General features: G+C 36.3%; 1 protein-coding gene across 3 annotated transcripts in view; it reads right to left on the bottom strand.

Annotated features, from left to right (window-relative positions):
* Positions 1–19,174, bottom strand: part of Pla2r1 (phospholipase A2 receptor 1) — a 116,476-nt gene that overhangs the window by 76,683 nt on the left and 20,619 nt on the right. For all 3 annotated transcript variants that reach the window (XM_010606814.3, XM_010606816.3, XM_010606815.3), the window contains exons 4-6: positions 9,000–9,173; positions 5,279–5,392; positions 4,693–4,836 (exon numbers count right to left, since the gene is read on the bottom strand). In XM_010606814.3, the coding sequence (XP_010605116.1) occupies positions 4,693–4,836; positions 5,279–5,392; positions 9,000–9,173 (432 nt within the window). The remainder of the gene's footprint in view (positions 1–4,692; positions 4,837–5,278; positions 5,393–8,999; positions 9,174–19,174) is intronic.

Here is a 19,174-nt window from a genome sequence, read left to right as displayed (position 1 = left end):
ATGAAAAAGAGTTGGTTTTTTTGAAAATAGAAGCAAGGTAAACCCTAAGCTAGACTAAGAAATCGCTGCTAAAAAAGCAAAATTTAAAAAGAAATATCATAGAAATAAAAGATTATTACAGATTATTACGAACAATTCTATGCCAACAAATTTTATAAACTAGAAGAAATATACTGAGTCAGAAACATAGACTTTACCAAGAATGAATAATGAAAAAATAGAAAACCCAAACAGACAAAAAGAAAGTCTGAACAGACCAATAATAAATAAGAAGATGGAATCCAGTAATAAAAGTCTATCATCTGTGAAAAACCCATTGCTGAATTATACCAAACATTTAAAGAAGAACTAACACTAATTCTCCTTAAGTTATTTCAAAGAAATAGAAGATACACGGATACTTTCAAACATATTCTACCCATGCTAGAATTATCTGGATGGAATAACCAGATAAGGACATAATACCACTCTCTCTCTCTCTCCCACCACCTCTGCAGGACATCCTTGATGAACACAGCCACAAAGATCCTCCCAAAATATTAACAAACTGAATGCAGTAGCACCTTTAAGAAATTATTCCTCACAATGAAGTGAAATTCATCCCAGGGATGCAAAAATGGTTCAGTATACACAAATCAGTAAATGTAGCACACCAAATCAACAGAATGAAGGACAGAAACTATTTGGTCACCTCAACAGATGCAAGGAAAACACTTGAAAAAATTCAACCTCCCTCTATAATACGTGCAAAGAATTAAGTAGGTATAGAAGAAATATATCTCAACATAAGAAAAACTATAAGTTAATAGGTAACATTATACTGAATGGGCAAAACCTAAAATATTTTTACTTCCACAACAAGACAAAGAGTCCAACCTTCACCACTTTTATCCTACATAGTGCTGTAAGTCCTAGCCAGACCAGTAGGCAAAAGAAGGAAATAAAGAGCATCTAAATTGGGAAAAAAAGAAGTCAAACTGTCATTGTTCTCAGATGACATCTTATATATAGAAAACCCTCAAAATTCCAGCAAAAACCTCTTAGAACTAACAAATTCAACAAAGTGGCAGGAAACAAAGTAAATATATAAAAAGTAGTGGCATTCCTATATGCCAGTGGTGAATTATCTGAATAGAAATCAAGAAAGTAGGCCCAGTTATAATAGTTTAAAAACATGTAGGAATAAATTTAACCCATGAAGTTAATGACCCGTACAATGAAAGTTATAAAATATTGGTGAAAAAAATTAAATAGGACACAAGGAAGCGGGAGGGCATCCTGTATTCATAGATTGGACAAATAATATTGTTAAAATGTTCATATACCCAAACTAATTTACAGATTTGATGCGAAGCCTATCAAGATATCAAAGACATTCTTTACAGAACTACATAAAACAATGCTCCAATTTATATAGAACCACAGAATCCCCAAATAGCCAAAGCCCTTTTTAAGCAAAAATAATAAAGAAGAAGGTATTACACTACCTGACTTCAAAACATAATACGAAGGTGTAATAAATAAGAAAGCACGGTAGAGGCATAAAAACAGACAGACCAACAGAACAGAAGTGAAACCCTAAAAATGAACCCATGTGTCCATAGCCCACCGATTTTTGTTTTTGTTTTTGTTTTTTTGGTACTGGGGATTGAAATCAGGTCCCTGTGTTTGTGAGGCAGACAGTGGAACCATTAAGCTAAATCCCTGGCTCAGCCCACTGATTTTTGACAAAGGTTCTGAAAACATGCATTGGAGAAAAGACAGCTTTTTTTTTTCAACAAATAGTGCTGGAAAATTGAATATCTACATGCAGAAGAATAAAACTCAACATTTCTGTCACCAGTTACAAACAACAACTCAAAATGTAGGACTGAAACTATGAAAGTACTTGAAGAAAACATAGGAAAAATGGTTAAGGACATTGGAATGGGCATGGATCTTTTAGACAATAGCTTTCAAAGCACAGGAAAGAAAAGTGAAAATAGACAAATGGGATGTCATTTAACTAAAACTCTTCTGCACAGCAGAGGAAATGATCAGCAGAATGCAGAGACAGCCTACAAAATTGGAGATGTTTGTAAATTACCCATTTGACAAGGGATGACAGCCAGACTACACAAGAATTCCAAAAATTCAAAAGTAAAAAACCAAACCAAACAAAATAAAAATGAAAAAAATTAAAAATTGATCAGTAGATCTAAATGGACATTTACCAAAAGAAGACACACTTGTTCAATTGGTCAACTTGTATGAAAAAGTGAACATCGCTGATCATCAGCAGTGGGTTATCACTGCACCCTAACAAGAATGGCTGTTAGCAAAAGGTCTGAAAACTGTAAGTACTGGCAGAGTAAAATGAACTCTCACTTACTATTGATGGGACTATAAATTAGTATAGCTATAATGAAAAACAGTAGGGGATTCCTCAAAAAGTTAAACCTAGAGCTACCTTATCATCTAGCATCCCAATACTGAGCGTACAGCCAAAGAAAATGAAAACAATGTGTCAGACACATTTGCACTCCAGTGTTCAGTGTTATACTATATACAGTAATCAAGAAACAGAAAAAACCTAAGTGTTTATCAACGGATGAATGGATAGCGAAACTATCCACAGTGGATACCATTTTCCTACAAAAAAGGATGAAGCAACATAGATTTTGTAATAACATAGATTTAACGAGATAATTATGGTCCCTGAACTAAGCCAGACACAGAAAGACAAGTACTGCGTAATCTCACTCATATATGGAATTTAAAAAAATCAACTTCTAGAAGAAGGTGGTGGTCACAGAGGCCATGGTGACTAGGGGGAGAAGGCCAGGGAAAGGTTGATGAATGGGCATTGAATTACAGTTAGATGGGACTGAGAGGTTCTGGTGTGCTCTTACACATAGTAGGGTCACTATAGATAACAATGATGCATTGTACATTTTGAGAAGCTAAAATAATTTAGTAAAATTTAACCATAAATGAATGATTAACCTTTGAGGAAATAGATATGCTTAACTTGCTGAAACATAGTGTAAAGTGTACATGTATGGAAACATTACATGGCACCCATTAATATGCATAATTTTATGCTTCAGATTTTTTTAAAAGACCCTCCGGATCCCAGAAATACAGTTTAGAGATAAAGGACTGGACTGACAGAAGAAGTTAAATACAGAGCACAAAGAAATCATCCAAACATGGTTAGTGTATCTACTCCCATTTCTGATCTTGTGGTCAGAATAATAAGTAAAGCAGACAAAAGAAAGGTGGCAGGAGGGAGTGTTGGAGGACTTAAGGAAGAAACTGAGACAGGCAAAAGAAGGAAGAAAGAAGGGGAGAAAAGCAACAGCCAGTAGTAAATTTAGGAAAATTTTCAAATAATGGAAAAAGTCTCTACATTAAAAAAAAAAAGAGAGAGAGAGAGAGAGAGAGAGAGAGAGAGAGAGAGACAGATGGAGGGAGGAGGGAGGAAAGGGAAAGGAGGTAAAAAACAAATCAAGATGTGTTGTGTGTTCCAATGTTTACTGCCGGAAAAGGGTTTCACATGTTCTCACAACAAAGAAATGATAAATGCTTGAAGTAATGGATAAGCTAATCACCCTGATTTGCTCATTGAACAATGCATACATGTAACATAAACATTATGTACTATAAACATGTACTAATAAAACATGACAGGAGGCTTGTTCTCTTCCCTCCCTTTCCTCTACACTACATTCCTCCCAGGAATAGCAATTTAAAGGGAAATGGCAGTTAAAATTAATTATAAGGGGCAATATTTTAAACATGGTAACAGTTTATTTTAAATCTAGGGTTACTCTTGTAGCGCTTCTTTAAATGATGGTTGTTTTTATCTACTTTTGAGTTGAGGTATTAATTCCTACATAAGCTAAAAAGAAGCAATAGAGCTTAAAAACAAAAATAATCCTACTACAAGTATTAGATTATCACTAGATAATCTCAATTATCTCCCCCCCAGGTTTGTGTGTTGTCTCCAGGGACAGGGTGGGTTTCTAAAAAGAGATATGGAATGGGCAGAGAATCCACAAATGAGGGTGTGAAGTGACAATTAGAGAGGAGAAGTAGGTTTGGTTCTATTGCACAGTAGGGTGACTCTAATTAAAAATAGTGCACAGAGTATTTCAAAGCAGCTAGAAAAGGATTTTACATGATCTCACCACAAGGAAATGCTAAATGTTTGAAGAATTGGATAAGCTGACTACCCTGATTTGATGATTATACATTGGATATATGTAACAAAATATCACATTGTACCCCATAAATGACATATATGTCAATTGAAAAAGTTAACAGCAACAAAAGAGAAAATCAATGAGGTAAAGATTTATAATATTATTTTCTTTTATATATAATTTTCAGAGGAACCACAAACCAAACTCAAAAATGAGATAGAAAGGAGAGCATATCTTGTTTTTCTAAAGCAAATTTTCTAAAATAAGGGAGAAAATGCTTACTATGTTGAGGTTATATTGCTTTAGTTTTTAGTAAAAAATGTAATGTATTTGTTAGATTCATAGTATTTTTGGAATACAGATATCATCTAGGGACATATTTTTACTCCTATAAGCCAGCTTTAGATAAGTTTAAATTACGAAGTATTAGCAGAAAAAGAGGAACTTGAATATATTAAGAGGACGAGAAAATAACACGTAAAACCAACTTAAAATGAAAACTTACCAACTGTTTCATGATCTGTGTGGTTTAGATATTTTTTACATACATAAGGAAAGGTGGACTCACAATCCCTACTCCTCCAGGCAGTTGGCATAAATGAATGAAATGTTCCACAGTGATATTCAACAAATGGATCAAAATGGATTTCTGAAAATACAATGTGTGTTTTTAATGTCAGCTTAATACAAACTAAACTGCAGTTTTAATATCAGGGAATGCTTTAGTTTGGTACAGATAGTGAATCCTCTGAGATATCATGATATACCTACGATGTTACAGTCAAAATCTGGGCATGAGTTAAATGATTTGCCAAAGTTAGTAAAAGCACTATTTTATTGTTTTAAAGATGAGGATTATTTACCAGTCTGTTATTGTTTTTAAAACAGCTGACCAAACTTTTGGCTATGACCCAAATTTCCCAACTTTGGCGGACTAGCTTACCTTCCTGGCCTCTCCCTTCTTGTTGGAACGAGTTTCCCTTAGAGTAATTCAGAACAACATGCCTAATATCTACTTGAGAAATGCTGATGTTTATGTCTGCAGGATGATGTCACCTGCCAAAGGTAAGTAAAGTGCTGCGGATGGGTACCTGGATACAAATTTAGATAGCTCAGCGGTGCTCCGTCGGACCACTGCCATCCAGCGTGTGGATCCAGCTGGTTCAAACCTATCCACACTTCCACCGCTTCATGGCTCATGTGCTCTGAAAGGAAAATCATGGAGCTTCAAAAGTAATTCAGTGTTACATTTTTCATTTTACCCTATTCCTGGATCATGGAGTCATCAATTAATCCCAGTCAATGAAAGACAGTTTTAGGTACTACAGCGTGACAAAGTGAACTTATTTCTTCTTCAGGAATCCAAGCCTCCCTGTGCTTCACTGACAGCATTTCTTAACTTGAAGTCCTTCTTGTGAGCGTCCAGTAGTACTGTCTTCTATAGTCCTCCATCTCTTCCAGGGCATGTGGTGAAAAATTTAAGTCCATTTTATTTTCAGGAACTCATGTACTTAAAGAGTTTTAGAGGGAGGAAGAAGTGTCCATGGTCACTCCCAGAAACGAAGAAGAGACAAGGCCTTAAATAAGAAGGAGTACGAGGCAGAGGGGGCCACTGGGAACTATCTGGCCAAGAGAAGCAACATCATCCAGTACCAAGAGTGGTCTCCAGCAAGTGGGGACCACAGCCACACACAGCACAAATTCGAGGCAGCTTCTACTACTGCACTTTTGGTGGGAGAAGGTTACATACTCTTGAGGCTCGTGTTCCTAACCACTGTACCATAGCAATTTCCAGCTTGGTCAGCACCATTGTTGTTGCAGATGCTATAGACACGGAGGGACATATTTGTGCAGAAAAAAATGGTCATCAAAATTGTGGAATTACGGGAAGTTTTCCTTTGATTTCTCTGTTTATGCCCCTGAATTTAAATATTTTTTCTAAATATGTACTACTAGTGTAATAATATTTGAGAAAAGCCAATGTCTGAAATTTAGTGAAAATGGACAATTTTGTGTGACACTCTCTCAGGTTGCCATTTCACTATTTGTTCTATGGAGGACAGCATTGTTTTTGTATAGTTCATCTATTTGTTTCAGAACTCACTTTATTTTGAACCAGACATAGAAACCCATCCTGAGATTGAGACACCTGTCTCTATGTCCCAGCTTCCCTGGGAAGCTCACGATTTATGCTGATGTTTGAGAATAATAATTAATCACAGTTCTTTTCACTCTCAGGAGTCTTGGGTTGGATGATAAACCATGAATAGAAGGACATGGGGTCAGGGTATTCACATAAGAAGGCTGCAGCGTCCTCCACAGACTGTTTAATACAATAGTGGGAAACTGGAGGAACCAAAAGAGACACCAGAAATCACTAAATGGAAACAACATATCACGTATGGGCCCATTTCCAAGTTCCTGTGACATTACATGAAATCTCTTCCTAATAGTTACTCATTTACTGCTTTCAATACCAAGTGTTTGATTAAATCACTTAATAGGTATTGTAATGACAGCAGTGGATTAGAAGATGCAATAACTAAATTTTCAGGGCAAATTTTCTACATTTCATATCCAGGTTAACATCAGATGATATTTTAAAATAATCCAATTAAAATTTTGATTAATTTTGGAGCTATTTTGAACAATGGTTATACAACTGTTTTATTAATTCACATATAATTATTCTGTAATGTATAGTCTGTATTTAAAGGTGTAGAAATAGCTAATTTACCTTTACAACTAAATTGGCCTATAATACTTTAATAACAAATTCAAACACAAAGGCCTGCAAATGTTTCATGGCATTCATGAAGCTTACATAATTTCTTATGTCATATTTAATGTTCATCAGTGATTAGCACAAAACATTATTAGTACCATTCTCTCCTCATTAAAAATACTTTGGTAGCCGGGCGTGGTGGCACATGCCTGTAACCCCAGCACTATAGATGGCTAAGGGAGGAGGACTGCAAGTTTAAACACAGCCTGGGCAAACTAGTGACTTAGCAAGAGCTTGTCTCAAAATAAAAAAATAAAATAAAAGGCCTGGGACAAAGTTCAGCTGTGAAGTCCCTGTAACTCAATCTTCCATACTGCAAAAAGCAAGCAAACACCTCCAAAACTTTGGTCAGATTTCTATTTCCTAAACAATCCCCAAAGCCTAATAATAGAATTGGAGTATTTAAATCAAAGGCTGTGATACATCATAGTTTAAAAAATTGTTACTCAAGTTTGATGACTAGGTCGAAATCCTCTTATAGGAGATCCTGGCAATTGAGATGTTTAAATGGTGTGCAAATCTTTACATAAAACCCATTTGAAGTTAGTAATGATTTTGGAAACTTATGTGTTCCTCCAATAATACTCAGTCAAATCAGTTTCGGTGATAATTCTCTGCTTTTGCACAGCTGTGGGGGAAAAGCAAACCCTGTTTATCCATTTGTTACAATCTTTCTGCAAAGCGTTACTGACTTTCAAAACCTTTAAAGTAAGTCTCCTCTTCTATCCAGTGAATCTACTTCTATAGACTTACAGAAAAGTGATTCTGGAGCAGTGTACACGTGAATGTAGAAGGATGGTTTGTAATAAAAACAAATATATAAATAAAAACCAAAATTATATAAAACTGTATTTAGAGACATGGACAGATCTTCACTATATGCAGGTAAATTAAATAAGCAGCTTTCCAAACCAGGACCAAGGTGGTCATCAAATGGTTTGTACACAGTAAAATGAGTATTTTATTATGTGTGTCTGTTACTTTTCTAGGATTTCACCTGCATTGTAAGATGTAGCACATGTGAAGAAATACATACTATTATTATTTCCACTTGCAGAATAGGGCAGTTCAGGTGCAGAGTGGTTAAGAATCTTGAGGAGCCACTAATCAGTGATAAAGGCAAGATTCAAATGCAGACAGAGAGCTGAGTGATCATTAAACACCTAAATACTGAAGAAACCCCCTCATGTTTTTATACACTACTCTTTTTATAGATATATATATGTACATGTGTATATATATGTTTTTGCAGAAAAATATGGCTAACCAGATTGTAGAATGGTGGAAGATTTTTCATTTGCTTTTCCTCCTGTATAGCTGAATTAAAAATTATTCCAAAATAAACATGTACTACATGTCCAATACAATTTGAGAAAAAAATAGGGTCAGAAATGTTTAATTAAAGTGACTAATTTTGTGACACTTTTTAATGTTTAAAAAATTTTAAAGAGGGGAATAAATACATTTAATCTGTAAAAGAGAGGTAAGGGAAGCATTTTGATGATGAGTGAAACAGTTCTCAGTTCATTAGCACAATGCCTTTGACATTTTATGTTATTGTTTTATATTGTTAGTTCACATGCCCATACTTTTGCTTTTCCCACTAAATTTTAAGTTCTTTGGCATTCACTAAAAGCTCTAAGACATATTTGCATACACTGACAGGTATGCTTTTAATTAATAGATTCCTTAATTATTTATAAATGGAAATTGCATGGCGAACGTCTCCAGAAGACCAAGAATTGGTCCTTAAATTCAGAAGTTACTGATCCACTTGATAGCACTGCAGTTCTCCTGGGTCCCTTGGTGTGGCCTTGAATTTCCTTTTTAAGGAAGGAAAATGGAAAGACACAAATGATTGTCAGGAGGAAAGGCCCAAGATTCGTGTAGAAATTTCGGGTAAGAGTTTAGGCCATAATAAAGAAAGGAAAATATTTTTAGGTAAAATCTTCAGAAGATAGCAGGAACATAACTGTTAGCAGTCATTTTGTTGTATAAACATCAGTGTGCATCAGCCACCTACTTACTCTTTATGAAATTTTCTTCACTTTCATCCTCAATACTTAATAAATCACCTCCTTGCATCTGGCATGAAGAATGTGCCTCATTCCAGGAGAGAAATGAAAGCAAGTTGAATTGGTAGCAAATGTGTGAGTTGAAGTCCTTCTCCCAGACAGTGTCACAAGCTACCTTTGTAGAGGCTGGGAAGAAAGACCATTAAAAATTCATTACACTATTATTTTATTTATACAGCAATGTACTTCTAAGATGCATCTGAATGGAATGACTCTAACTTGCTACCTCTAAAACTTCACTGCCTTATGTATTCTTGATTAGGTCTTTATGATGAAATCTGCATTGCTATTCCACTGACATTTTACAGGTAAATCCTCTCAAGTTATCTATGGAAACTCAAGAAATTATCAATAAAGAAGCTCTGACACATTCAAGAAAAATAATAGATACTAGCTTTAAGAGAAGGAAGTAGTAATGAATTATTGGTGAAAATGTCATTGTAGTTGCATAATAAGCATTCATTTAGAACTTTATATTGAACACTGTGAATTTAAATATTTATTTGAGATAGGCACTAATGTTTCAGAAGACTTTTATTTTCAAATACCAAAGTGCTAAATGCAATAAAAAGGATACAGTAGATATGTGCAACATGATCACAATATATAGCAAATGTCTTAACTTTTAAAACTTATCACAGTAAAATACACATTGCCATGAACTGAACTCAAAATATTTCATCCCCCAGTCCCAACACACTTATCCCATTATTCTTCCTACTCTTTTTTGACACACGGTCTCACTTTATAGTGCAGGTTGACCTTGAACTCACTGTGTACCCAAGCCTGGCCTGGAACTCATGGCAATCCTCCTGCCTCAGCCTCCTGAGTGTGGAATTAAAACCATGCACTATGCCATTCCTTGCTTTTATCACTTTCCAAAGCAGTTCTGGAAATCCTCTTTTGTGAATGTCTTTACAAGATATGATAAAAGTGGGGTGAATTCTGCTGCCAAGTGAAAAGGCAGGCTTGGAAAAGCCTTAGTGTCTTCTCAATCACTTTATTTTCTGGATATGGTAATGTGACTTTTGGTTTTTCTCCAAAGTCAAAATGACCATGAAAGATAAATGTTTGAAGTGACTGAGGACATCAAGGCAGCCACCATACCACAATTAAAGGCACTCACAAAAGAGGACTTCCAGAATTGCTTCAGAAAGTGGCAAGAAGTTGCTCCAGTCTGCACTCCCACCAACAATGGAGAAGAGTTCCTTTCTCCCCACAGCCCTGCCATCATTTGTTATCGGTTGATTTCTTGATAGCAGCCATTCTTTCTGGGATGAGGTGGAATCGTAGCATTATTTTCATCTGCATCTCTTGAATGAACAGTGATGATGAACATTTTTTCATATGTTTATTTGCTGCTTTTACTTCTTTGTCTGAGAAATGGCTGCATATCACCGATGCCCATTTTTGAATTGGGTCTTTATATTTGGGGGGGTCTGATTTTTTTGAATTCTTTATATTTGCTAGATAATAGTCTTTTGTCTGAGGAGTAGCTGATAAAATTTTTTTCCCCATATTGTAGGTTGTCTCTTAGCTCTGTTGGTGGTTTCTCTTGCAGTGAAGAAGCTTTTTAATCAAGAGGAAGTCAAAATGGAGATACCTCAAACAACTAATCTCTTGCAGAAGAAGCTTTTTAATCAAGAGGAAGTCAAAATGGAGATACCTCAAACAACTAGAGTTAGAGGTTCTGTTTGATCTAGCTATCCCTCTGCTGGGTATCTTTCCAGAAGAATGAAAAGAATCATACCACAGTGATATATGCACACTCATGTTTATAATGGCACAGTTTGCAATAGCTAAAACTTGGAAACAGCCCAGTTGTCCATCAACTGGAGACTGGATAAAGAAGATGTGGTTTTTCTATAAAATGGAGTACTACTCAGCCATAAAGAATGAGAAAATAGAAAATGGATGCATATTGAGGCAATACTCTCAAGTGAAATAAATAAGACACACGTGTAAGTACCAGTTTCTCTGATGTGAAAAACTAAAAGTGTAAATAATACTTAAATTTTATAATTGATATTGTGAAATAGGAAGAGCTAGAGGAATAGGGGAAGTGGGAAGGGTAGGGGAAAAGAAAGAAGGGAAAAGAAAATATATGAGAAAAGGAAAAAATAGAAACAAAGTCTTTGAAAATAGGGAAGGGAGGAGGGGGTGAAGAGGGGGCAGGTGTACAGGGGAAAATGAGAACCAAGACCTGTCATGTAAAGGTACAAGATCCCAATGATGAATGCAACTGTACTGTATACTAAATGTGCCAATAAACTCAGTGAAAAAAAAAAAAAAGAAAGAAAGTGGCAAGAAAGATGGGACAAGTATTTTTGAAGTGAGGGGGAATATTTTTGAGAGGGTTTAATGGCAATAAATTTAAACATTCAACAAATTTTTCAATCACACCTCCTCTGAGTCCATGTTCCATTGAACATAGAAATAATTAGTTTTAAATAGGTCTTTTAGCCAACTTGAACAGAAGCAAAAAGTACTTGCAAGACATTGGACAAAGACTCCATAATAAATTTAAAAGTAAACTTCAGAAAGTATGAAAAAGTGGGTCTGAAATATGCAATTTACTAAAATGATAGAAAATGAAGACCTACTTTGGGTATGTTGCTCAAATTTTAAATTGAGCCCCAAGTTGAATTAAGTAGCCCCGATAATTGCTAGAAGTCATATTCAGCCAAAGAATTTCAAAATGCAGCAAAGACTACAGCCTGAATGTAACTGATGGACAGGCAAGCTGCTACAATCTAGGACATTCTTTCCCATAGTGGTCTCAGAGTAAGAAGACTCAAAGAAAGTGTCCAAGAAAAACTGGAGCATAATGCATATATTGTATTTTATGAAAAATACACAATCTGCAGTTAAGAAATGTACTTAATTTTAATTCGGTATACTTCACACTAATGTGACAGTTAAGTTCTTTTCATTTGCTTCCTTTTTCCTGTCATACTCTGGCTCCCCAGAGAAGTGTGGTAAGTTTGTTTTCATGTCTAATTATAATATTTATTTCTTAGAATTGAGTTAGTTACTCAGAAGTTATTAAACTACATAAATCTAAGGTTGCTTATACTGTAGCATTTTCCTGCCTGATACATATATTTAATGGAAGGATCCAAGATTAAAGAGGCAAAAAGATAAGGCTATTGTCAAACAACACTGGGAAAGGAGAAGAAACGAAGCAGAAATAAGGAAAGTTTTGGTAACTATTTTATCCTGGTGGTGAAAAATTTCCCATTGAGATGAATTCTTAGAGACTCTCTTCATTCAAAGTGCTCGGCCTTCCTTACGATGGATGCACTTAGTTCAGTCAAACACATGCAGTGCAATGGCCGAGACCATTGAGGGGAGCGGAGAAGTGTTTACAATTCCTGTGTGCAGAATGGTGCAGCCAGATTTTTAAAAGGGGGATGGAGGGGAGAGGGAGGAAGGGGAGAGAGGCAGAATGCAACTTCCTTGTTCTCAATCTGAGTAAGCTGGTCTGGGGTGGGATTCAGGAACAAACATTTAGAGCATATTCCCAATTCCCAGTGCACGAAGGAAACACTGTCTTAAAGTGAAAATTTGAAGTCCTTCCCTAAGAAGGCCTTAGATACTAGAAGACAGTGCGATATCAGAAGGAGGGGTATGAGGAGAGGGGTGTCAGTCCTAATCCATGTCATCCTCTGACATGAGGAAAGACTTGACAATAAATCCTCATCATATATTTCTAGGCTATGTCCTATACATGAAAAGAAAAGTTCTGGAGGATACTTTTATTGATCTCATTCTCATTTTTGCTAAGAATTGGTGTTGTTTTTCAACACAACCTTTTGTAGTAACCTGCCAGAACTCTGTGTATTAAGCAGTTATGGTGAGAGACTTGCTGTGTTGCACATTACACAGCCCCATTTATGGAGAGAGGGAGGGGATTTTCCTTGGTTTTGGATTATCTGTATCAATTTCTAAGGCTAGTTGATAGAGAAACTTTAGTCAAATATTTGCAGTAGACCTATTGTCCTAGATAGTCAGTTCATTTGTCATTGAAATTTGGTTTAACTAAAATGTAAGAATTTCCATTTCTGTGGAGGCAGACACAAATGCTCTCTGTGTTTCTCCAGGTGGGCTGTGCTTCACCCCACAAATCTCATTTGAATGTTCCTCAGTAACAAGTGGATGAAAATGTCACTGTGGACCAGGCACAAGAACTAGCATCGTGATGCACTGCTCAATCCCCATTCAAGATTGAAGGATTTATTTCTCTAGTCGCCAACTCACACTCCATTTTAAGCTTCCTTAAAGGTTTGCCTTGGCTGCAGAGTCTCTGCCCAGTGCCATTCTCCCCTCCCAAGGGCAATTGGCTCACCTGCCTAATTAGTGCAGGGATAAGCTCCCCTCACCCCATTCAAGGGCCATGTGCAAGGGCCACCCCACTTGAGAATATCTTATAGGGTGGGCCTAGGGAACATCAGGAACATTGCTTCTGTGCAGTCTTGCTCTCTGTCCTTGCTTTCCACATGAACATCCTGAGAGGACCCTGAGGAATGCCTTGCATTCTAATCTCTGCCTGAGAGACAACTTTCTAAGATCACACCTGCCTTGGGCCCTTATGTTGGCCTGAGACCTTTAAATTTACATTTAATCCCTTCCCAAACCATTGAAAATGCAAAATTGAAAGTTTAGGTCTTAGGTATAATTATTCTGGAAAAAAATCTAACTTAAAGGTTAAAAGCAGTTTTTTGTATTTCTTGGAATATGTAATTGTTATATTATTTTTTCTATTTCTAAATTTTGAGCTCCTTAAGAGATATTATTTGATAAGATATTAAAATCTTTTGTGTGATATAAGCAGGAGATTTTTCTCTTCCAAAACTGAGGTATAGATCAGCCCTGATTTCACTATGAATTATGACTGAGATTCAGCCTTTCCTACTTTTGCATAAATGTCATTTGTTTTCCGTTCCTAAGGATTCAGCTTTGCTGTTATTCAAGGTGTATTGTTTCCTGTCATTTAAAAATTTTTTGAAATTTTTTTAGATGAAGACTTATGCTTTCAGAGTAGCTATTGAACTCAACACTGCAAAGTTATTATTTTTTCTTTCTCTTTGTGTTTTCATAGACTCAGCAAATAGTTGTTGAACGTCTGTTCCCTGAAAAGTGCTATGTTGGTAAATCTTCTTTAAGAGGGGCACCAGGCTAAGTAAGGCTTCTTGCGATGTACTTTTTCAATGCTTTACAAGTCCCTTGGTAGGTAACCCTGATCACAACTGAAATTAAATGCTGTATTATGTGATTGCTTGTTAATCCTCTTTTTCTCCTAGTGAAATATAAGTATAGGAAAAGCAGGACATGTGCTCCATCTTGTTTATTCTATACTCTAAACTCTTCCATTGGCATCTAAAGGTTGTTGTTGGATAGACAAAGAAAAGGGGAAAACTAGTAAGTGTGGGGTAGGAAGCCCAAGAAAAAAATGCTGTCTGTTATATATTGGTTAATCTTTGAGTACAATGAAGATTGAATCCACTAATGACTTTATGGAGCCAGTTTCAGTGCAGGACTACAACTATCTGCATTTCTCTGCCTACACCCTATAGATACGCATTGCCAAGAAAGGTCATATCAACCATCTCATTATCCCCCATACTTCCTGGAAACATCACAGTTTTCTGCAGTGTTGTACTCTCTGAATAGCCACAGCATCATTTCATGCCTTCCTTGTTGTTCATACTGCTCATTCTTTAATCTCCCTCTTCAGAGAAGTAGTCATAGCTGCTGGGCCAGTTTCTCCTCACTTTCTACATCACCTAGTCCAGAAGCTTTCTAGAACCTCATCCCTCCTATGAAGAAATTATCATTACCTCTAAAGACCCAATTAAAAATGGGCATCTGAAATGATCAGACACTTCTCAGATGAGTAAGTACAAATGGTCAATAAATACATGGAAAAATGCTCAGCATCTCTGACCATTTGCAAAATGCAAATTAAAATGACACTGAGATTCTATCTCACTCAAGAAAGAATAGCCACCATCAAGAAATTAACCAATAACAAATGCTTGTGAGGCTGTGGGGAAAAAGAAACACTTTCCCATTGTTGGTGGGAGTGTAGACTGATGCAATCACTATGGAAATCAGTATAGAGATTCTTAAAAAAAACTAAAAGTAGAAATTCCACTTGACCCAGATATTGCCCTTTTAGGTATCTTTCCAAAATAGTTAAGCCATCATACCACACTGATATATGCCCACCCGTTTATAGCAGTGCAATTCATAATAGCTAAATCTTGGAAACAGCCTATATGTCCATGAGTAGATGAATGCATTAAAAATGTGATATTTATACACAGTGAAATATTATTCTGCCATAAAGGATAAAGTGTACCTTGACTTTAATACAATTATCTTTTAGCTTATTCTTTAGCTTATTAGTCTGGTTTTTCAACATGAATATATTATCACTAACTTTATAAGGTCTTATAAGATGAATGAATCAGATGCTGGAAAAGTAAAAGGAGGATGGAGGAAGAGAGAGAAAAGGGAATTGAAATATATTATGTATACGTATCCCAATCCCTTACAGTGAATGTAAAATGCACACATGTACTAATAAAAGTGGGGTAAAAGGCCAGCCTGAATAGCCATGATCTGAACCCTCCAAACGTCTGTCTTCTGAAAGACCATAGAGACTCCACTTTCCTACAACTCCAACCTTCTGTTAGATCATTTCTGGATGCATTTAAAAATGGCCTGACACCTTTCATCCTCAAAAACTAAGAAGCAAGAGTCCTCCCTTGGTCATCCTGTTCCAGTTATTGCTTTTTCTCTATCTTTCCTAAGCACATAATTTTATATAATACTATTTCCTCATTTCCCATTTATTAAAAAAGTCATTTTTGAAACATAATTCATGCAAAATATAGTTCACCCATTTAGTTATATAATTCAATGTTTTTTAGTATATTCAAAGCATTGTGCAACCATTACAATAATAAATTTAGAATCTTTCATCATACTAGAAGGAAGCCCACTACACATTAGCACTTTCCATTGCCCCTTTAATCCCTCCTTCCCCATCTCAGCCCATAACAGGAATTAACCTAGTTTGTCTCTACAGATTTACCTATTCTGACACTTCATATAAATGGCATTATACAACACGTGGTCTTTTGCCATTGGCTTCATTCACTAAATATGACATTTCCAACAGTCAATGTTGTAGTATGTACCAGTATTTCATTTCTTTTACTTCCCAGTAATATTCCACTGTATGACTATACTTCTCTATGTTTATCATTTGGCAAACACCTACTTTTTTTCTACTCTTTGGCTATTAAGAATAATGCTACTATGAACATCTGTGAACAAGTGTTTGTATGGTCATGTATTTTCATTTCTGCTAGTGGAATTGCAGGGTCATATGGTAACTCTACATTTAATCTCCTGAGGAACTGACAAACTGTTTTCCACTTTACAATCCTACCAGTAGTGAATGAGGTTCCAATTTCTTCATATCATCCACGGAACTTGTTATTATCTGTCTTTTTAATTCCAGCCATCCTAATAAGTGTGAAATGGTATCTCAGTGTGGTTTTTTATTTCGCCCTAATGATGTTGAACATCTTTTCATGTTTATTGACTATTTGTAAATCTTCCCAGAAGTGTCTATTAAGATACTTTATTTTTAAATGAAATTATTTGTTTTTTATCATTGACTTACAGTTTTTATATTCTAGATGTAAATTCTTTATAGGATATATACTTGCAAATATTTTCTCCCATTCAGTGGCTTGTCTTTTAACTTTTCTTGTTTTATCTTTTTGCAATTCTGAGAGGATAAAACTGAGGGCCTTCGGAATGCTGGACAAGTCCTCTGACACTAAACCACACTTTCAGTCCTTCAAAGTGCAAGTTTTTCCTTTTGATGAAGACAAATACAACAGTTTTGCTGATCCATTCTGAGGGCTCAAGTGACAATTATATATTTTAAACAGGTATCAATTTTTTCTGTTATGTCATTCAAGTAACTGAAATTCTACCCATTGAATAAGGCTCAAGGGCAATCAGATCTTTCCAGAGGTTGGTATTTTAAAAATGTCTAACTATGATTCTCCATCTCTGTAAAACACACAGCTCAGAGAGCTCTCACATAGTCTGGAATTGTCTCTAAACAATACTGGATAGATACCAATATAGCATACTTATTCCTGAAGATGGTTATCACGTCCTTTATTCTTAGTGTGTTCATGTATATCAGTATTAAATGTAAGTTTTATTCCCTTGAAATAAATTTTTTAAAGGCGGCATCATTTTATGCTGAGAATTTTTAAAATTCCATATGAGAAAGATAAGATACAGAAATTTGATTCTTTCTTCCATTCCTCTTTGTCCTATCTGATAGAGTTCCCTACTAGGTAAAGTGGCTCTAACCCCATATCCTAAATGGCTCTTCCTGGAAGATAATAAATCTCTCCAGCGGTGGGGAGCAATGACCCAACTTTCATGCCATAAATCTCTCTCACCTGTAGTGTTTCCCACAGGGAAATCAAAAGGTGCCAATGGATGTAAACCTCACCTCTGGCTGCAGCCAAACATCTACCTGCACTATACCCCTTCCTTATGACCCCCTGCCCATATATAATCTGCTTTCACCATTGTCCGAGACAGCCCAGCACCCCATCCTCTACACCCTGTCTCCCTAATAAAAGTCTAGTTTTGGGTGTTCATGTCTCCGGCTCAATTCCCATCCTCTCACTATCCACTGTGGATCTCTCATGGAAAGAGCTATCATCTTCCTCAATTTCAGTCTCTGACACATCATTTTGAGTTATGTCGGCCACCAGGAACCAAAAGTAACAAGAAAGGCAGAGAACTAGGACTGTAATTCAGCACTGTGCAAATAAACATGCTCTGGGCCAGTTGTGGTAAAGGCCAGGAGATCTGGAATCTGGCAGGCTGTCAAGTAGAGGAGGCCTCTGAGCTGAGAAAATAGTCTAGGAGGTGAAAAGCTCTGAGACCCATGAAACTCAAGTTTTCACAGGGAAAACTATAATTGGCTGTAAGTGACAGGATGGTGACGGGGCTATTTTCAAAACCTTAAGAATAACTTCAAGAAAAGTACCTAGTATAAGAACCATATGAAATATGTATTAATTTTACCAGTATCATTTCATTTATTTGATTTAAATTATGAGATCTACTGGGGATAGAATTGAAAAAGAGAAGATGAAACAAATATAACATCTAGTCCAGGCATTCAAGGAGTACAGGGATTACGTGCATATACACCTACAAATACGCCTTCAGATTCAGGTAGAGAGGGAGAACAATCTGACAGTTTGAAACAATGAAATGCCTTCTTGCTAGTTGGTGAATAGGTGCTGTGTAGCCTTCTCTTCAATTCTCACATTCTAGGAGTTAATGAGGAGTTAATGCCAGTGTTGGACCTCTGGAATTTCTAACTCCAACACTAAGATTTCTACTCGAACTGGTTAACAGCCCATACTATATTAGTTGTTAAATGTCTTAATGTCATCCCTTCATGTGGAAGTATTTTGCTTGGAATTACCCACTTACTATGACTCTTTTGATGAAGAATTGCCTGAATTAGAGCCACCAAAGGCATTTGTCAAAAATGCAGATGCTTGGGCCTCACATCCTGAAACCACTGCATCTCTGGAGGAAGGGCCAGCATTGGTAGCTATCTTCCAGGTATCCTAGAGCATCATATCAAATATATTCTGCATTTTCTGTCATACAGCAGACCTATCTATCCTGTCTTCCCTCTAGATGCCAAGTTCTTTGAAAGGTGAGAGCAAAGTTCTAAAAGTCCTGGTATTTAGCATTATGCCCAGCCTGCTTCTTGTTGGCCAGCAACAAAGAGGAGGGATCATTGATTCAGAAGTATATGCTAAGAAGATAAGTTAGATTTGATGGTGATGGTGGTGGTGGTGGCCAGTCGTTATGAATGTTTACTGCATATCAGGTACTTGGATAAATGCCTCGGAGGCATCCAACTGAATCCACACAATAACCCTAATAAGTAATGTTATTATCTTTATTATAAGACTAGGAAAGCAGAGATGGAGGGAAAGAGGGAGGTAGGAGAGAGAGAGAGAGAGAGAGAGAGAGAGAGAGAGAGAGAGAGA

This window comes from Fukomys damarensis, unplaced genomic scaffold, assembly GCF_012274545.1.
Source record: "Fukomys damarensis isolate Sample0158 unplaced genomic scaffold, DMR_v1.0_HiC HiC_scaffold_26, whole genome shotgun sequence".
NCBI lineage: Eukaryota > Metazoa > Chordata > Mammalia > Rodentia > Bathyergidae > Fukomys > Fukomys damarensis.
The sequence above is the reverse complement of the archived record's forward strand: the minus strand, read 5'-3'. Positions and strand labels throughout refer to the sequence as shown.